The 16,724-nt window shown below is 45.3% G+C and overlaps 1 protein-coding gene across 7 annotated transcripts in view; it reads right to left on the bottom strand.

Annotated features, from left to right (window-relative positions):
* AP2B1 (adaptor related protein complex 2 subunit beta 1) overlaps positions 1-16,724 on the bottom strand; it is a 77,273-nt gene that overhangs the window by 40,806 nt on the left and 19,743 nt on the right. For all 7 annotated transcript variants that reach the window (XM_032707388.1, XM_032707389.1, XM_032707393.1 and 4 more), the window contains exons 6-12: positions 13,562-13,752; positions 11,283-11,504; positions 10,112-10,232; positions 7,951-8,046; positions 3,335-3,450; positions 2,077-2,242; positions 1,490-1,588 (exon numbers count right to left, since the gene is read on the bottom strand). In XM_032707388.1, coding sequence (XP_032563279.1) covers positions 1,490-1,588; positions 2,077-2,242; positions 3,335-3,450; positions 7,951-8,046; positions 10,112-10,232; positions 11,283-11,504; positions 13,562-13,752 — 1,011 coding nt within the window. The remainder of the gene's footprint in view (positions 1-1,489; positions 1,589-2,076; positions 2,243-3,334; positions 3,451-7,950; positions 8,047-10,111; positions 10,233-11,282; positions 11,505-13,561; positions 13,753-16,724) is intronic.

Here is a 16,724-nt window from a genome sequence, read left to right on the forward strand (position 1 = left end):
CACCTGTGCCAGACCCACAGCAGCAACGGGGATGTAGAGGTCTGTTATGGGTTATGGGCTTGCCAGGGACCTGATCCCTGCTACACATCCGTGTCCCTTCCATCCCCAGCTGCTTCACTACTATTTTGGCCACTGTTGGCTGGATTAAACTGGCTCCTGCTACAATCACACCTGCAGTGTGCTGTGCAGACTTACCCCCAGATGCTCAAAGTGCAACAATATCTAAGCTGGGGAAAGAAACACACCTGTAATTACTCACCCACTCAAGTGAAAACCAGTATCTCCACCTAGAAATCAGACCTCAAAACGTAAGGCTTTTTAGTGTTTTACAGCCAGTTATCCTACATTGACTTATTATTAATACAAAATACAAGAAGCCAGACTGAATCAACATTTGTGACAAACAGAGAAAAAACAGACGCCTATTATACTCCTAGGGTGCCATTAAGTGTTTTGTGACTCAGCACAGTGGGTTTTAACACTTAGTACCTTTCTTCTGTTGGCTCAGGCAAATGATACAGCAAGCCTTTGGCCAACTCCTCTCTGAAGAGCAGCTGAGATCTTGCCTAAAAGCAGGTTTTGAAGCAAGGAAAGCAGGTCATGGGTTTCTTGCTGCTGACCAATGCAACTCCTCAAAAGGATGAATAAAAGTTTTAAGTATGAATAAGTTCACAGCCATGATTTCTTGCAAGCACAGAGGATCAAAAAGGCCAGCTGATGATTAACTCCAGGTTTTCTGCTCAGAATTGCAGCCCATTCAGCCAGGAGACTATTTTTATCACTTGGCACAGCAGGTCTGGAGAGGAGCTGCTTTTTTTGGGCTGTTTACCCCAGTCATTACAGCCAGGGAGTGCAGGAAGATTGGCTGAGGTCTTAGCCACCCCTGCCACCAGGACATCTCCACTTCTGTCCTCCAGAACTACAGCACTTGTGTCTGCCAGCTCAATCCCAGCCTCGCCTGCAGTGATCTGAGCTCGTAACTCAGCGCCTCATGCATAATGAATCCGTGATCTTAACCCACTGCTACAGCCTCCAGCAAAGCTGCCACACTGGCTGACAGAATCCAAGCACAAAGGAAAAACCCCAAACTCCAGTTCTTTCTTTTTCATAGCACTGCCTAAACTTTGCTGTTCACAGAACAGAGTCCCTGCCAGGCTCCTTCCCTCTGTCACAGCTCCAGATGTTTTAACTGCAAGGCACCTTCAAGGAGAAAGCATTCTGGTTTCTTGGTAACTCCACCCTGCCCCTGACTTTCCATTTAGTGGGGGAATGGGGAGGAATTTGGATAAAGCAAGAGCTAAGAAGGAGAGGGAAGACTCCAGATGGCAAGAGGCACAGAGCAGCTCTTAAATGGAGTCTCTTTGGGAGAGAGGGGAATACCCTTGAATCCCATCTACTGCAAAGCTGACTGGCCTGGCAGATGGGAGACACCACAAGGCAGGATGCACAGTGTCTGGAGGGCTCTGGATCACTGGATATCTTGGCTTACCTGGGTGGCCAGGCTGAGGACCTGCTGAACCAGCTCCTGTGTCTCAGAAGGCTTTTTTAAGAACAGCTTCACTATAGCAGTCAGGAGGGTGAGCTGCACCTGAGAAAGGGACACAACAGGGAACAGAAAATTCATCCACTCTTCAGCAACATCTCGCAAGTCTCAACATCTTTTACTGATACAAAACTTGAGTTTCATAACAGCATTACACTATTCTTTGCCAGTGAAACCCAGTACAGTGAGACTCACACTCTTGCCTGTTGCAAAACACTTTCACAGACAAGTCCCTGAGTACCACACTGAGGTTTGTGTCGTACTGTGATGTATCTCATCACTATTCCTCTCTATGTTCTGGTCCCTAGTAGGGTTATTCCCCCAGGAAGTATGAAACATCTAGAAACCCCTCCAGTTCTGTCTTATCCTTCCAAGAAGAGAAGCTTTGGAGACAGGGACAATGGAGCAAATCTACAGGCTCCCAGAGGGTTTCTTTAGCCAAATATTGAAGCTGTCATTGAATAATATTTACTGTCCATCCCATGAACGCACTGCATGGAACATTACAGATAAGATGCACAATGCAATTTTACCTGAGTACTTTCATCGTGGAAGCCCTCCAGAAAACTCTCCAGCAGTTCATCAGCATTGTCAATTCTCTCTGCATATTCACCCACTATCCAGATCATGGCAGCTCTGGCATCTGGCTCATCCAGGGAATCCAGGTTCTCACACAGAGTGGCAATGATGCTTTCATACCTGATTTGTCAGAGCACAGGTGGATTACTGGGATGAACTGGACTTGTCTTACTCAGTTCCTGCTCACATCATTCTCCAGGGAATCCTGCACTAAAAAATCTTTCATTTCCATGCAGCATTTTCACTTAACTACAGAAGATATCCCCCAGCTTTTTCTTTTTCCAAGCTGAGCACTAAGATCTCACAGGGTCTTTGCAGTTTAGTTCACCAGCAAGACCACCCAGATGTGGAATTCAAGACAAAGCTGCCTCACTTTGTTTGCTAATGGGAACATTTGATCCAACAGTTCAGCCCATGCATCTGAATCAGATCCTGCAGCCTCACTGGAGTCTTCAGACTGGTAACTCTGAACTGGATATTACACTTCCCCAAAGGCTTTACTGTAAAACAGACAATACCCCGCACTAATTTAGCTTCCCCTGTTCCTGAGCGTGGGTTTCCCTGTCACAAGCAGACAATCTGTCTTGTAACTGACAGCAGAAATTGCCAGAGAGGCCTGCAATGTCCCATATTACTTTTTAGGTGATCATCAAGTCTCTGCTGAAAAACACTCCTGCTGTTCTGTAGCTGAGGAGACAAAACCTTACTGCAGAAACAGCAAAACAAAAAAAAAAAGCTGAGTTCTGCCCAAACCAGAGAGAACACTTGATGGGGAAAGACAGCAGCGTTTTGTTTGGCACAACCTGACTGGGATCTCAGACCAGGAGAGCCATGAACCTGTCATGGCTTTGTATGTAACACTTCTAGAGGAGATATGAGCAAAACCAGAAAAGCTCGATGCTGTAAACTTGGCCAAATTTTCCTTCTGGCATTCTCTGCAAGAGCTTTACTGGCTTTTGAGTAAGGCTTCTATTCAGCATCCATATGGAGTGGTGGGGAAGGAAAAGCTTTCAATTCCAACTAATAATGAGTCAGGCCGATACCTCACCTACAGCAAACATCTGAATCCTACCAAACTAGGAGTGGAATCAGAATGGACACTGCTCCCACCTTTGCTTCAGAGCCCTGGTAAGCCATGCTGAGTTTTACATCGCTCTGTTCTGTTGAGAGCAGACAAGGGCTTCCAAAAAACCTTACACCAGTTCCACGTACTTGTTGGGGTACTTGCGGAAGATGTCTCTGATGACAACGATGGCCTCCTGCACCACGTAGTTGACCTTGGTCTGGATGAGGTCCAGCAGTGTGCTCACACAGCGCTCTGCAGATTGCTGGAGAGAGCAGAAAAATGCCATTAAAAGAGCTCCAGAAACACTCCTGAGCCCACAGCACACACTGAGGAACGAGGCTTGTGTATGAGAAAACGCCCAGGGCGGGAAAACAAGAGGACAGCAGCTACCAACTGTATCCAGAAAAAAACCCCACGGGTTGATAAATGCTTGTGGAGATACCAGCTGACTCCAGCTCCTGCAAAGATTAAGTCTGAAGCAACTGTGCCAGTAGATAGCTGGGTCACCACACAGGAGACCTACACTGCTCTTTTTATCACCCTCTTGCTGGTGAGCAGCTAAACAGGCCACCAAGTGAGATCTCTTGAATTTCCCAAGCTGGGCAATCAGAACTGGGAGAGTTTGGACAGAGACTCCTGGCTGGAGAAGCTGTAAGGCAGGAGAAAACCATGCTGGCAATCACTCTGCAGGAACAGCAGCAAAAAGCACCTCATAGCTGCAAGAGATTCAGTACTTTTGGGGTGAGGTCACTAACAACATGTGAACATACAGCTAAAAATAGAAATTCAGCTGTTGCTAATGCAGCTTTCATGTTAATTAGTTCAAAAAAAGATAACAAGGACTGGACACTGTCACACTCCAGGAAGCAGAACTGGAATTAGAGGCAAATAATTCAGGGAGGTCTATTCCCAAACAGCCCAGTGAGGCAGGACATCACAGGAGCAACCAACTTCAGCACTAAAGAGTCTCCAATAAGGACAGTGATTTGGCTATTAGCAGAGCACATGTGAAGCCTCATTACACAGCTGGTGATTAATGTGAGAAGCAGCCTGCTCCCGACACTGCCGAGGCAGAACATCCATAAAGCATTTGGGATTGAGACAAACACTGTAGGGCACAAACAATAGCAACGTAGGTGGATTTTTCTATTTCAGTGAGTTAGCAGTCCCTCTGACTTACAGAGCACTTGAAGCCTGGGCAGGAGGAGGAGGAATGAAATGGCATTTCAGTCACAGCAATCAGTTTTTTGAGAATGGGCAGAAATCTCAAGGACAAACCTCAAGACTTGCAGAGCTGAATCTGGATCAGAGACTAAAACCTCGTGGTGATTTCCTGCCCTCCTGACTCTAGGTGAGGTATCTTACACATGGCCTGCGAGCACAAACAGGGACCATGCTGGCCTGGGGATCAGCCAAGGGAGGAGAACACCCTAAACCAGCATTCACTCATCTTTGCACACCGGCAGTAAGTCATCTGACTCTTCCCTGAAATTCACACCAAACAGAAAATATACTCAACACAACTGGTGTCAGATTAAAGAGAAGCATCACATAAAACTGTATGACTGGTATAATATTTTTTTTATGATGCCTCTCCCTCCTTAGCACAGCTTTACAGGTACTATGCCACTGTGGAGGCAGTGAAATGGCAGAGTGCCCTGCTCTGACCTCTTCTGCTCCAGAAGAGATTTGAGGTCTGTGACCTGGAAGACTCTTCCACTTCATGGAGACTGACCATGGACTTGGCTCCACAGAGTTTGACTTTGCTCTCAGTGGGAGCCCTGCTCAAACTTCTTGCAAGATCGATGCTTCAGAGCTTGCACTTTAATCTCTTCATCCCAATACCTTTCACCAGAGGTTTTAACAAGTGACCTTAAGGGGGTAAATCTCTCCTAAGCCAACTCCACTCTACAGACCCTGCAGCACCAGTCACTGTTGGCAACAAGCAGTGCAGTCCTGTCAGAGCCTACAACCAGCAAAGCTCCAAGAGCTGCAGAATTCAAGGAAAAGCAAATTAAGGCTTAGTTTTCTTTTCTTTACACTCTGAAGTATGATTTTTTCCAGGAAGAACACAACATCCACTTTGAAATATGCAGCAATGATTTTCAGCCCAACAGTCCCCTGGAAAGTGAGCAGTCACGTGGGCACATGCCCAGAAGAGCAGTCCCTCTAACAAAATAGAACTCAGCTCACTCCATCCCTTGTAAACACATTGCTTTTTGAAGGTGGACATCCTTGGGGACTGCAGTGCTCTGCAAACTGATGAAAGAGTGCCCCAACTAGAACAGCTTTCAAGTTGGAGTGAGGAAGGACAACAAACCAAAGTCAAAATTGCTTTGTTTTTCTGCGGAAATCAAATGAAAGCCCACAAGATTACCAGAGTAGCACATCACACATCAACATTCAGCCACAAGCCTCAATGATTTCTAAGAACCAGGCTGCTGGCAGAATCTCCTGGAAACAAGACAAATCTCCCTGTAATGTGGCTTCTTCTGCTTCTCCTTTGCTCCAGAGGAATCCCTGTTCTTACTGCATCCACTTCATTTCCTTTTCCCACGGGAGTGGTGCTTGTTTTCCTCACAATCTAAGCATGGCATGATGACTTCATCTAGTGCTGTGAGAGGAGCAAACTGATGCACAAGGGATCCAAGTGCAGCTACACCACATGGCTTGCTGCAGACACACCCAAGCTAACTCTGAGCCCAGCTATCAACAGTCCAGCCCTATCCATGCAAAATGATGATATTCTGGCACTCCCCAAACCAAAATGATTGCTCAAGCCTGGGCAAAGTCCATCAGCCTTACTACTCAACATGGGTATTGGTTTCACACCCAAAATGAGCACTGCCAGCATGGGCAACATTGCATTTCCTCTACGGAGCACCTCAGGGCAGACAGAATTATTTACTGTCTTCCCCTCCTAGGACAGACAGTTAGACAAAAGGTAGGATCCTTGAAGGCAGAGCTGAAATGCTCTGTGAATGCTCATTCATCAGCAGCTCCCACCGGCTGCGTCCTGTGTCAAGAAGCAGATTTCTAAGCCTTGGGAACTTGGACACTGATGGCTGAGGATGCTCTTCTATTAGTCATAACTCACAGAGTAAACAGCCTCTAGTAAACACAGATGCACTGGGGACAGGGATTAACCTGGAGATGAGGACACTGTAATGAGTTGTTCTATATTTGCCCTCTTTAAATCTGGCTCTTGTCAGAGCAGGAAGCAGACCTCATCTTCAGCAGCAGTGCTAAAAATCAAGGTTAACACTACTTATGGAGAGACACAATTCCAGTTTGAGGGTCACTGTGAATTTGCTGGACATTATTATTAGTCCTTTGCATGCCTGTTGTGGTATCAGGGACAGGGAAAGGGTAAAGACTTCTAAAAACACCTTGATACTTCAGGAATACAACCCCCACCATGTGAAACTAGGACAGACACACGGCCAAATCCTAGTGAGGAAGTCCCTGCTGAGAACCAAAGCAAACTCCCACCCCCCAGCACAGCACAGCTACGAAAAGGGCTGTCACCAGCTTCTTTTAACTTCTCTGTAGCCCTTTCCCATTCTCAGGGGGATTTTCTACTGTCACTGCTGTGGCTCCATCCAGACAACCTCCCACCTGGACGCAGCACGGAAGGAACACTTTGGTGTTTTGAACTGCAGACATGAAACAGAAACAGCAGTCACCTGCTCGATGGGGCTTCAAAGAAAGCCCATGGCAGGGACAAGCCTTTAAGAGCTGAAGGAAGGAAGAAAAGGCTGCACAGGCAGTTGATTCTCTCTGTGTCCTCTGTACACAGACTCACAGTAGTTTAGCTGAAACAAGAGAAACCTGTGCACTGACACCACACTTAGCCAGGCACGATCAGGGTTATTATTTAAATCTGCTGTCAGGCAAAGCTCAGGGGAACACACTTTAGCAAAAGCTAAATGAGCTCAGCTGAAATTAGACCACTTATGTGACATTTTGCACTCAGTCATCAGTTTACTGAAAAGTACCAACACCAAAGCATAAGCCTTCCCTCTCTTCACAGGATTTCTGAGCTCCTGTCAGGTGTTTCAGGTTCACTTACAGGGAAATGAACGGGAGAGAGCACTAAAAAAATATTTTATTATGAGCATTTTGGTGGATGTTCCACCGGCAGAGGACATTTCAGACTTGTTTTGGAGAACTGCAGAGGTTCCTGGGAACTTATCTGCATAAGCATCGAGGCCAAAGAGAGCACACTCCAAGTGAAACCACAAGTTATATGGACCTAAGTAAGCAAATAGAGTCACTCTGTGTCTGAATAAATTGCACTTAATGTCCCAATTCTCTGTAATTCTATGCCTGTGTGTTCTGTTCAGCTGAAATAGGGGGGATGAATGACACAAAATGTTTCATAATAGAGTTTCTCTGCACAATCTTTTCTCCTTCCGCCTTCAAAAGGTCAGTCCACAGCTATTAAAGGACGTCCTCATGGACAAGTGGTCATTTTTTCCACTGAAGCCAGTGCAGTAAAATATTCCACCAGGACTGAATTATCTGCCTTGCTGTGCCTGCAAGCTGAGATCTGAGAGGAGCAGCCCACCCTCCTGTGATGCACTCACAGCTCACAAGCCCTCTGGATCAGCTGCTGCTCTGCCCATATCCGTGATGTATCCAGGCCACTTGATGGCCAACAGTGAAGCAAAGAAGCTTGGTGTAACGAGATGATGGATAAAGCCCATCACTGCTTCTGAAGGCAGAGGATCACAGAAAAGCTCAGGATTCAGATACTTGCCTCAACCTTGATGGCACAGCGCCCGATGGCTCGCACGGCCTTGCGCACGAAGTCAACGTCCACCTCGGTCGCGTATTCCTTGAGCTCTGCCAGGACCTGAGGAGGCAGGACACCAGCTGAGTCCCTGGGTCACTCAGAGAACATCCCACTGAACACCAGAACACCAGCAGGGATGTTCTTCCACAGCTACCACACGTATCCAGAGCTCACACAGTCAAACTCCGCAACCAACCTCCACCTCCGAAACCCGCCGGGTTTGGACCACACTTGGTTTAGCCTGGACAAAGCCAAAACGTGGCTCTGTCTTGGGTTATTTTCAAAATCCCCTAAACAAAAGCTGGGGGAAAATCAGCCCTGCCAAACATAAATGTTGCTATTCCTTCCTACGCTGAAAGCACGTTCACTGTATGCAAAGCTCTTGGCAACAACTGTTTTTGATCTCTCCTTTTCTGTGCCGAGATGAACGTTTGGATCCCTACTGAATGCAAACAGAAGGTGCAGAGGAGATCTGAGGACACCCTGGAACATCTACACTGAGATTAATAACAGTGCAAAGATACTTCCCCTCTTAAAAATAAAATTTATTATTTTGTCTCAATGTTTTTGCTAATGGAAACTGAAGAAGGGCTTAAACCAGGACCTGCTGGGAACCTACAGATCTTAAACTAAAAAACTACTTTGCCTTAAACAAATCACTTAGCTTAGAAAAAACAATTTTAATAAAAGACCATATGTCATTTATATTCCCTCAAAAGCTCAATTTATTTCAGTTTCTCATGCCAAACATGACATCAGGGATTTAATCGTGATGTCACAAATAGATGGTGAGGGAGAGGTGAACAGCACAAAGCCAGACAGTTCTTTCAAAAACCTCTCATGGAGGCACATTGCTCAGAACAATGACAAGATAAAGAGGCCGTGAAGGGCCAGACTGCAGACAAATAAATCTGCAAGGAGGAGACGGGACATCTGTGTTTTGAAGTTTTATTATTTCCCTGGATGATCTATGTTGCACAGCACTGGGAGCACCCAGGTTTAGCAGCTGATGCTAAACAAACACTGCCCAAGTGCCTTGGCCAGAGCTATCCTGCTGCCTTGGTCCAGAGTGGGCACGGAGATGGAGTCTCCCCAAGCTGCACAGGGAGGGTGTGGGCAGAAGCTGCTCTGCTCAGGTCTCATTCCAGCACATATTCCTGATGTAGTTGTGTTGTTTTATTTCTTTTCAGAACCAGGAAGAGATTCATTCATTAGTCTGCAGATCCCAGACTCTGCCCTCCAGACACCACTGCCTTTCCCGCAAACAGCCCATTATTGGAACATTATGCATTAAAATTGGGACGGAGCCTACCAAGAGTAAAGAGAAAATTCTGAATATATTCTCAGGGAAACTGATTTTTAAAATGTTTTCCGTGTCCCCAGTGCAAAAGGGGCATGAATTACATTGCTCTGTTCCAAAAAACATCAGGAGAGAGCTGAAGAGAGCTGCTTAAAAATGTCACATTACATGAAATTGCTCTGTGACAATTATGAGAGGACAATAATAGCAGTAACCAGAGGCATTAATCATTCTGCATTAGTGTTAGGCCTTGTGGCCAGGAATGCACTCGAGAACACTTCCTCCAAAGAAATTTGGATTAAAACAACATCAAATACAAGAAGAATCTACACTGTAAAGCAGCCTCAATTCAGTGTAGCTTCATGCTATTTCCACTCTGGAAGCAAGTTAAGCAGAAGAAAGGGTTTTTTAGCCTGTGCAAGCATTTAACAATTTTACTAACTTGAAATTCACACTTCAATAATGTTTGGCCTTTCTGAATGCCTCTGTTGCAGGCACACCCCCCTCACTTGAAACAAGCCTCTCATTCCAACCTCAGCACCAGCAGTGACTCATTTGACAGGAACCATCAGCTCTCCTCCTGGAATTGTAATCTGTGAAACAAGATCTACCTAACGGTCACGATGCAAGACATACCACACCATTAACATTTAAATTATCGAGGAAACTCCAACACCTCCCATTAAATAGCTGCAAAGAGCACTGTACCAGGAACAGTGATGCTTAAAAACCAAGACAACTGTAGTAGTACCTGCATACATCCTCAGGCATAGCCCAGGAGAGGGTTTCCCCCTCCCAGAACACATGAGAAGTCCCTCAGCTGACCTGGGCAATGTTTGCTTGAGAAGCCAGGCGGATCATGATGTCCAGTTTCTCCAGTTTGACATAGATGGGGTCGTTGTACTTCACAAAGAACACCTTGATTTCCTGCTTCAGGATTTCAGGCCTGGAGGGAACATAATGTTCTGTCACTCTCAAGACTGTTTAAAAACCCAAACGGGCTCTTTTTTGGTAACCAAATGCATCCTTTCTTTAGAAATCTACCCAAATATTTGTTGAGAAACAAAATGGTGTCATTTTGCCCAGGCTGCCCAGAGAGGCTGTGGACTCCCCATCCCTGGAAGTGTTCAAGACCAGGCTGGACAGGGCTCTGAGTAACCTGGTCTAGTGGAAAGTGTCCCTGCCCACAGGGAGGTTAAAACCTGCAGGGGGGTTTGGAACTAAATGATCTCTGAGGTTCCTTCAAACCCAAACCCTTCTATGATTCAGTGATTTTGTGTCCAGAACATGCAAGCAATCGACCATTTAGAGAAAGAAGGCTGGATAAAAAGATAGTTTAAATACAAAATGCAGAATTCAAGTCTTTCTATGGCTACATCTCTACTTCCTCCACTTCAGATGCTGAGCCAACAGGCAGGTAGTGGATGACTGTTTCCAAATTTCAAAAAAACCTACAAATTCACCTAAAAATTAATTTCTACTGTCACTTGCAAGATGCCATTGCACAGTAACTTTGCCCTGAACACAATCACAAAGTGCTATCCAAACTATCCCACCTCTCCAGCAAGGAACAACAGCATTGACACATGCACACGGGAGTAAATAAATGAAAAAACTAACCCACTGGACACCAGGATGTCACCAGCCTGGTGGTTCTGTGCTGAACAGAACAGCACAGACACACTGAGTTCCTGCAGGTCACTGTGAACTGCACAGTTACACCCTCATTCTTATTTGCCATCTGATTTATAGAGGGTAGTTCTGAGTGCTCATAAAAAGGCAGTGAAGAGAGACAGGTGAAGAAATGCTGTATGAAACTGGTATCACAAGTATGCTGTCAGGAAAATTAATTCAGGCTACCAGAGCCACAAGACTGTCTAATCTGTCTCTCAAGGGATCTGATCCTGGATTAAAGAGACTCTGTGCATGTGGAAATATCTGAGATAACAACCAGATGCCCTTTGACAACACCGGAATAACACCCCTGAGCCTTTACCTTTTCTGCACAATCAAATTGATGTTCCTCAGGGCAACATACTGGACTTCAGGCTCTCCAGACAGCAGAGTCACCAGTGGAGGGGCAAGTTTCTTCAGCAGCATGTTGTAATAGTCAGAGTCCTTGGGAAGAAGCTCCAGGAACTTCATCAGGACCTTCACCGCTGACAGCACCACGGCCGAGTTGGCGTGAGACAGCCGGGGGGTCACCCGCTCACAGATGCTGGGGACAGAGGAGGAGGAAAGGGTTCACATGTGTTTCAGGGTGTCAGATGTTTCAGATCTGATTTTTGGAGGTTGCACATGGCTCAAGACAGCTTCTCACATGCTGCTTTGGTTTGCTTTTGTTACGGAGAACAGATGAAATCCTGTTTTCTCAAACGCAGCAGGAAGCAAACAAGGACCTCTCTCACAGCTTCAAGTTACTCTCCTGCCACACTCAGCTCAGGAAAAATTCCAGCTCTCAGCATTACAGTGCCAAAACATACTCAGTTATTAGTGCTTCCTGCCTTTGCCTGGTGGTGTTCTCTATTTCTGTGGTCTTGTCTGTCACTTACAAACATAACTTTAACAAAACAGCTATTGGAAAAACACTGTAGCCTCCATATAGTAATTCAGAGGTGATACACGCATCTGGCTTGCCTGGGGAGTTTGCTGCCATTTCAACCATTTCTACCTACAAAAAAAAGACTTCTGATTCTCTAAAGACTCAGGGAAAGAAGGACCTAAATACCTTCCCAAGTCTCAGATTCGCCATAATGGATCCTGTAATCAGCAGCATCCTAAACAATCCATCCCAAGCAGAAAGGAAGTTTGGGTTCATATGGTCTTTCTTACAGCATCTGTCAAGTTTCTTCCCACTCCCTCCTGCATATTGCGAACCCAGAACAATCTTATTCCCATCTGTGCCTCCTGAAGCTTCTTTCCCTCAAAGATTTGCTTTCAGCCATGCAGGAAGGGAAACTCAGTGAAGAGCAGAGGAGTCCAAGTCAGAGCTGGGGCAGCCTCCAGCTGCCTCTGCCCAAGGTCACCTGCATGTCAAAGCTGCTTCATCTCCCTGAGCCTCACTTTCTCCAGGCACAGGGCACTGACACCAGCCTTCCTGGAAAGAACATTATATAAAAGCCAGTGCTGTCAGTCTCCTGTCTGAAATAAGGCAAACTCTGAAACTCCACACAAAGCAGTAAAAGTAGTTCCTGCCCTTGCAGTTTGATAAACCACTCTTCAGAGGAATTACAGGTGAGGAACTGGGACGTGTTCACAGTTGTTCAGACTAGTGGTGCCTCTCTGACAGAGCTGGGATAATACCAGCCTCACATCCTGGAGATCTCTGCAGGTTTCTAGCACTCATTAGGAGCTGTTTCTGGCACAGAAACAAAACACACGGGGAAAGGAGGTGGGGAAAAAGAAAATAAATCAGCAAGACTCCTGGTAGGCTGTTCAGAAACAGTGGATTACCTATTGTACCTCAAAAAACCAGTCAGTGAAGAAACCCATCGAATTTGAAAGGGCCTGTCCAGGATTTTGCATGTGGGCTTGGGACCCTTCCTCCCCCTTCACCCCCCACATCATCCTCACAAAATACATGGTCTGAGAATCCCCCTGTTGCAAGTTATTTCTCTTGCTGGTTCCTTGTTCTCTTGGGAACACAATCTGACTTTTTATGATTCTGAAGACAGATGAGGAGGCGGCTTGAAGCGCACAAATTAAAACTCCACTACCTAAAACCTGAGGTACTTGTATTCAGGTTTAGTCACTGCAGCTAAAGGTAAAAGCACAAGGGTGAATTTGCAGTGATAAGAAAAAATAATTTCTTACCTTTACTTTCACTTCTCACAATCCAGTTTTCAGTTGGAAAAAAGTATTACGGTTTCAGACCTTTAGTACTTTGGAAAGCTGCAAACCTATAAATGCTTTTTGCCTCTCAAAGCAGCAAAACCAGATATGAAAGTTCTGCTTTAAATCAGAAAATCCACCAAACAGTGCTTCCACTGTTACAGGTTTGGTCTTGGGCTGATCCCTTCTTAGCAGTGCCAGTTCCCACAAGAACCAGCCTTTTAAATAGAAAAAAGTTAAAAGGAACACTACAGATAAACAGAGAAAGTGGTTCTGCTGAGGGAAGGGGCAGGTTTCCAGCATCAGCCCAAACTACCAAAAGCAGCCTCCCTTTTAAACCTCTTTTATCAAGTCTTCTTTGTGCTGCCACAGACCTCAGAACCCCTGTTAGTTCAGTGCTGCAACACCTCCCACAAGTGCCCTGCTCCTGAATAACCACCCTACCTCTGAGCTTCCCGGTCATCCTTGGGGTTGTAGTTGGACAGACAGTCCAGGATGAAGATCTGCCCCCACTCTGTGCACTCATTTAAAGCTGTCAGCAGCTTGTTGATGTTCTGAGGGTTCAAATCCAGCAGGTTGCTGTTGGGATGAGATTCACTGATTTCTGACAGGGCAGCCACAGCGTTTGCCACCACCTGGGGAAGAGACAAGACGAGTTCCTTGTTAGCAGCACATCAAGGGCTTGACTTGGGATGGGCACGGGTTACACATGGAACCAAACATGGAGATCTATCAGCTGATAGCAGGTGTGTTATCAGCTGCTCAGCAGCAGCCACTACACATCAGTTATCCCACCCTTCCAGGACCCAGTACAACCTCACAACCAACCTGGAGAGCCCAAAGCTTGACTGGGAGGAACGGGGACCTGGGACTTCACAAGAGACTTGGCTCTGGAAGGAGCTAGAGGTGGCATCCACAGGGAACAAGAACATCTTGCCTTCCTTCAGCTCCAGATCTCCTCACCCTGGTTTGCTTCAAGCAGGCATCATCTCCCTTCCAGTTCCAGGAGATGCTCAGCTGATACAGTCAAGGTCTCAAAACCTCCAAGTGCCCTACTTATTCAGGAATGTTCTGCCTCTTGCCTAATTTCCCCTTGGCAGCCCCACGGCACGTGGCTTAAGGATATCCAGAAATGAGCTGTCAGGTGCTTGGCAGCCTCCAGCTCTGCAGCAGTGCTGTCAGGTCACCCAGTTTGAAAACAAACACACCATTTCCCTAAAATGGACAACTCCTGCTAAATTTTTAATAACACATTTCAATTCCAAGCAGTCTCCATAGCATCCATTTGCTTTACAGAGTCATATTAAAGCAAGGACCCCAGCACAACTCATCCCTGAAAATATTCCTGATATGTTTAGGACTATATAAGGTCTTTTCTTTTCGAAGCACAGATTAAAGGATCACAGAGGAGGTTCAGGGTCCAGCTGGGCAAGAACAAGAAGTGGGAGTGCAGCACAAATTTCTGATTCTTAGTTCCATATTCAAATTCAACAGTTATTCTAACAGACTCCATGTGAAGATTTCTAAAATAGAAGAGTTGCAGAATATAGAGACAAAAATAGAAAATTTGCAGATGAGACTCAAGTCTTATTTGTTTAACTAACTAGAAGAGGGATTTATGCTGAGTTTGACACACAAAACTGAAGTACCCTATAAAAAGGCATTTTCAGGACATTTTACAATGTACATCGTGTCCAGCCCAACTCACAGTAAATACCTGCTCAAATGAAGATTTATAGCATTATTTTCTATGGGATTAAGGCAAAGAAACATCTTATCTAAAATCATCTGACTTTTTGGATGACTAAAGATGCTTTTGATGTAGTACAATGAAAACAAGAACAGCACGACCAGAAGTTTCTCTGCCTTGTTCCCATCACTGCTTGTCATTAAACCAATATATTCCAAAGTCATTGCACAAGCACAGTAATGATGATTGTTTTGCATTTCACACCTAGAGGTCAGAGATAGGATTTTGATCCAAGATTTTATGAATTTCATTAGCTGAATGAGCCTTCTGTCACCCAAATCATTAGTAATCAGAACTGCTGTCTTCTTGTTCTGTTTTAATTAGTAATTTATTAAGATATGCTGCTTATTCTTCTTATTATTTAATTTGCCTAATTCCTGAATGGTTAATGTGACACAGCATAAAAGTGAAGGAAAAGACTGTATTAATTTCACTGCATTTTGGAAGTTCACAAGTGAAGACAAATCATAAAAGCAACTGAAAAAGTTCAGAATCCTTATGAAAAAGTACTTATAAAATGAAACTACTATGGAAAATAATTCTGAAGTAACAAAAAAAATTTTCAGAGCCAAAGCATTGCAGAAAGGGACCTGTCAGTCATACTAAGGGACAAAGTTGAGCTCTGGCAAGTACACTCACACTGCCAGGCACTACTTTTGTTGCAGTAATTGATAAATTAGTAATTAATATAGAATCACAGAACTGTTAATGTTGGAGAAGACCTCCAAGATCATTGAGTCCAACTGTTAACCCAGCATTGCCAAGTCCACCACTAAACCATGTCCCCAAAGTGCCATATCCAGATGTTTTTGAACACTTCTAGGATATCCTAAACCCTGGGGCAAGTACAAGTCAAGGCAGCTGTGTTTATGTTGCTTTCCCTGCAGAGTCCATGCAGGCTATCCCTGTGTTTTCCAGGGGCAAAGGATGCACAGGAATGCTGTTCCCATGGGCCTGGTGCACAGCAGCTCCAACCTGGACACCTGGCTGTCAATGAGGTCTTGCCCTTAGGATCCTTTTGGGGTTTTTTTTTAAGGAATTAACATGTCAGCATAACTGCAAGTGTCCAAATCAAAGCTGAGGATGGGACATCACATGGCAATCCACTCAGATTTCCATTAAAAGCATCCATGAGAGAGAGTGTCAGAAGGCAAGAAGCACTTTGGAGCACGGGCTGTCATGTCCTTGGGGGTTATAAAAGAAGGACTGGAAGGGATTGTGCAACATCTGGTGGCAGCTCAGCTCTGCCAGAGGAGCTGGGATCTGCAATCCATAGTCCACAATTAGAGCTGGTCCTCACCTCCTACCTCAGCAAAACAGAGCTGCTGTCAACTCAGTGACGAGAAGATAAATGAAGCAAAACGGGATAAGGGAAGGGTTGGGGAATGTCTTCAAACTTTAAGCAACATTGATTAAAAAAAAAAGGACTCCCTGGTGATTTGCACTGAACATATTGATAGGTTATGGTATACCAACAAAAATAATTAGCATCTCCAAGGCTTTTTACACAGCCACAGCACAGCTGAAATGAAAACAGATTTCAGGACCCCGTCCAACACAAACACTGGTTCAAGCACAAACGCTCACCTCTTCCTTGGCACTGCCACTTCATTGGGAGGCAGGAACACAGAGCAACACAAGCTGGCACTGCATGGTTCCATTCCAGCCCACAACAACCACGCTGCCAACAGCTCTCACCAAGGGAGAGGGCAGGTCAACAAAGACTGAAGCACTGCCCTCTAACAGCTCCCACTCAGGTATGGAAAGGAGTCCATCAAGAACCAATTCCACTGTTATATCACCTAATAATCGACTACATACTTTGGCAGTCATGGAAGTGTCACTTGAAATATTTAG

The sequence above is a fragment of the Chiroxiphia lanceolata genome, chromosome 20 (assembly GCF_009829145.1).
Source record: "Chiroxiphia lanceolata isolate bChiLan1 chromosome 20, bChiLan1.pri, whole genome shotgun sequence".
Taxonomy (NCBI): domain Eukaryota; kingdom Metazoa; phylum Chordata; class Aves; order Passeriformes; family Pipridae; genus Chiroxiphia; species Chiroxiphia lanceolata.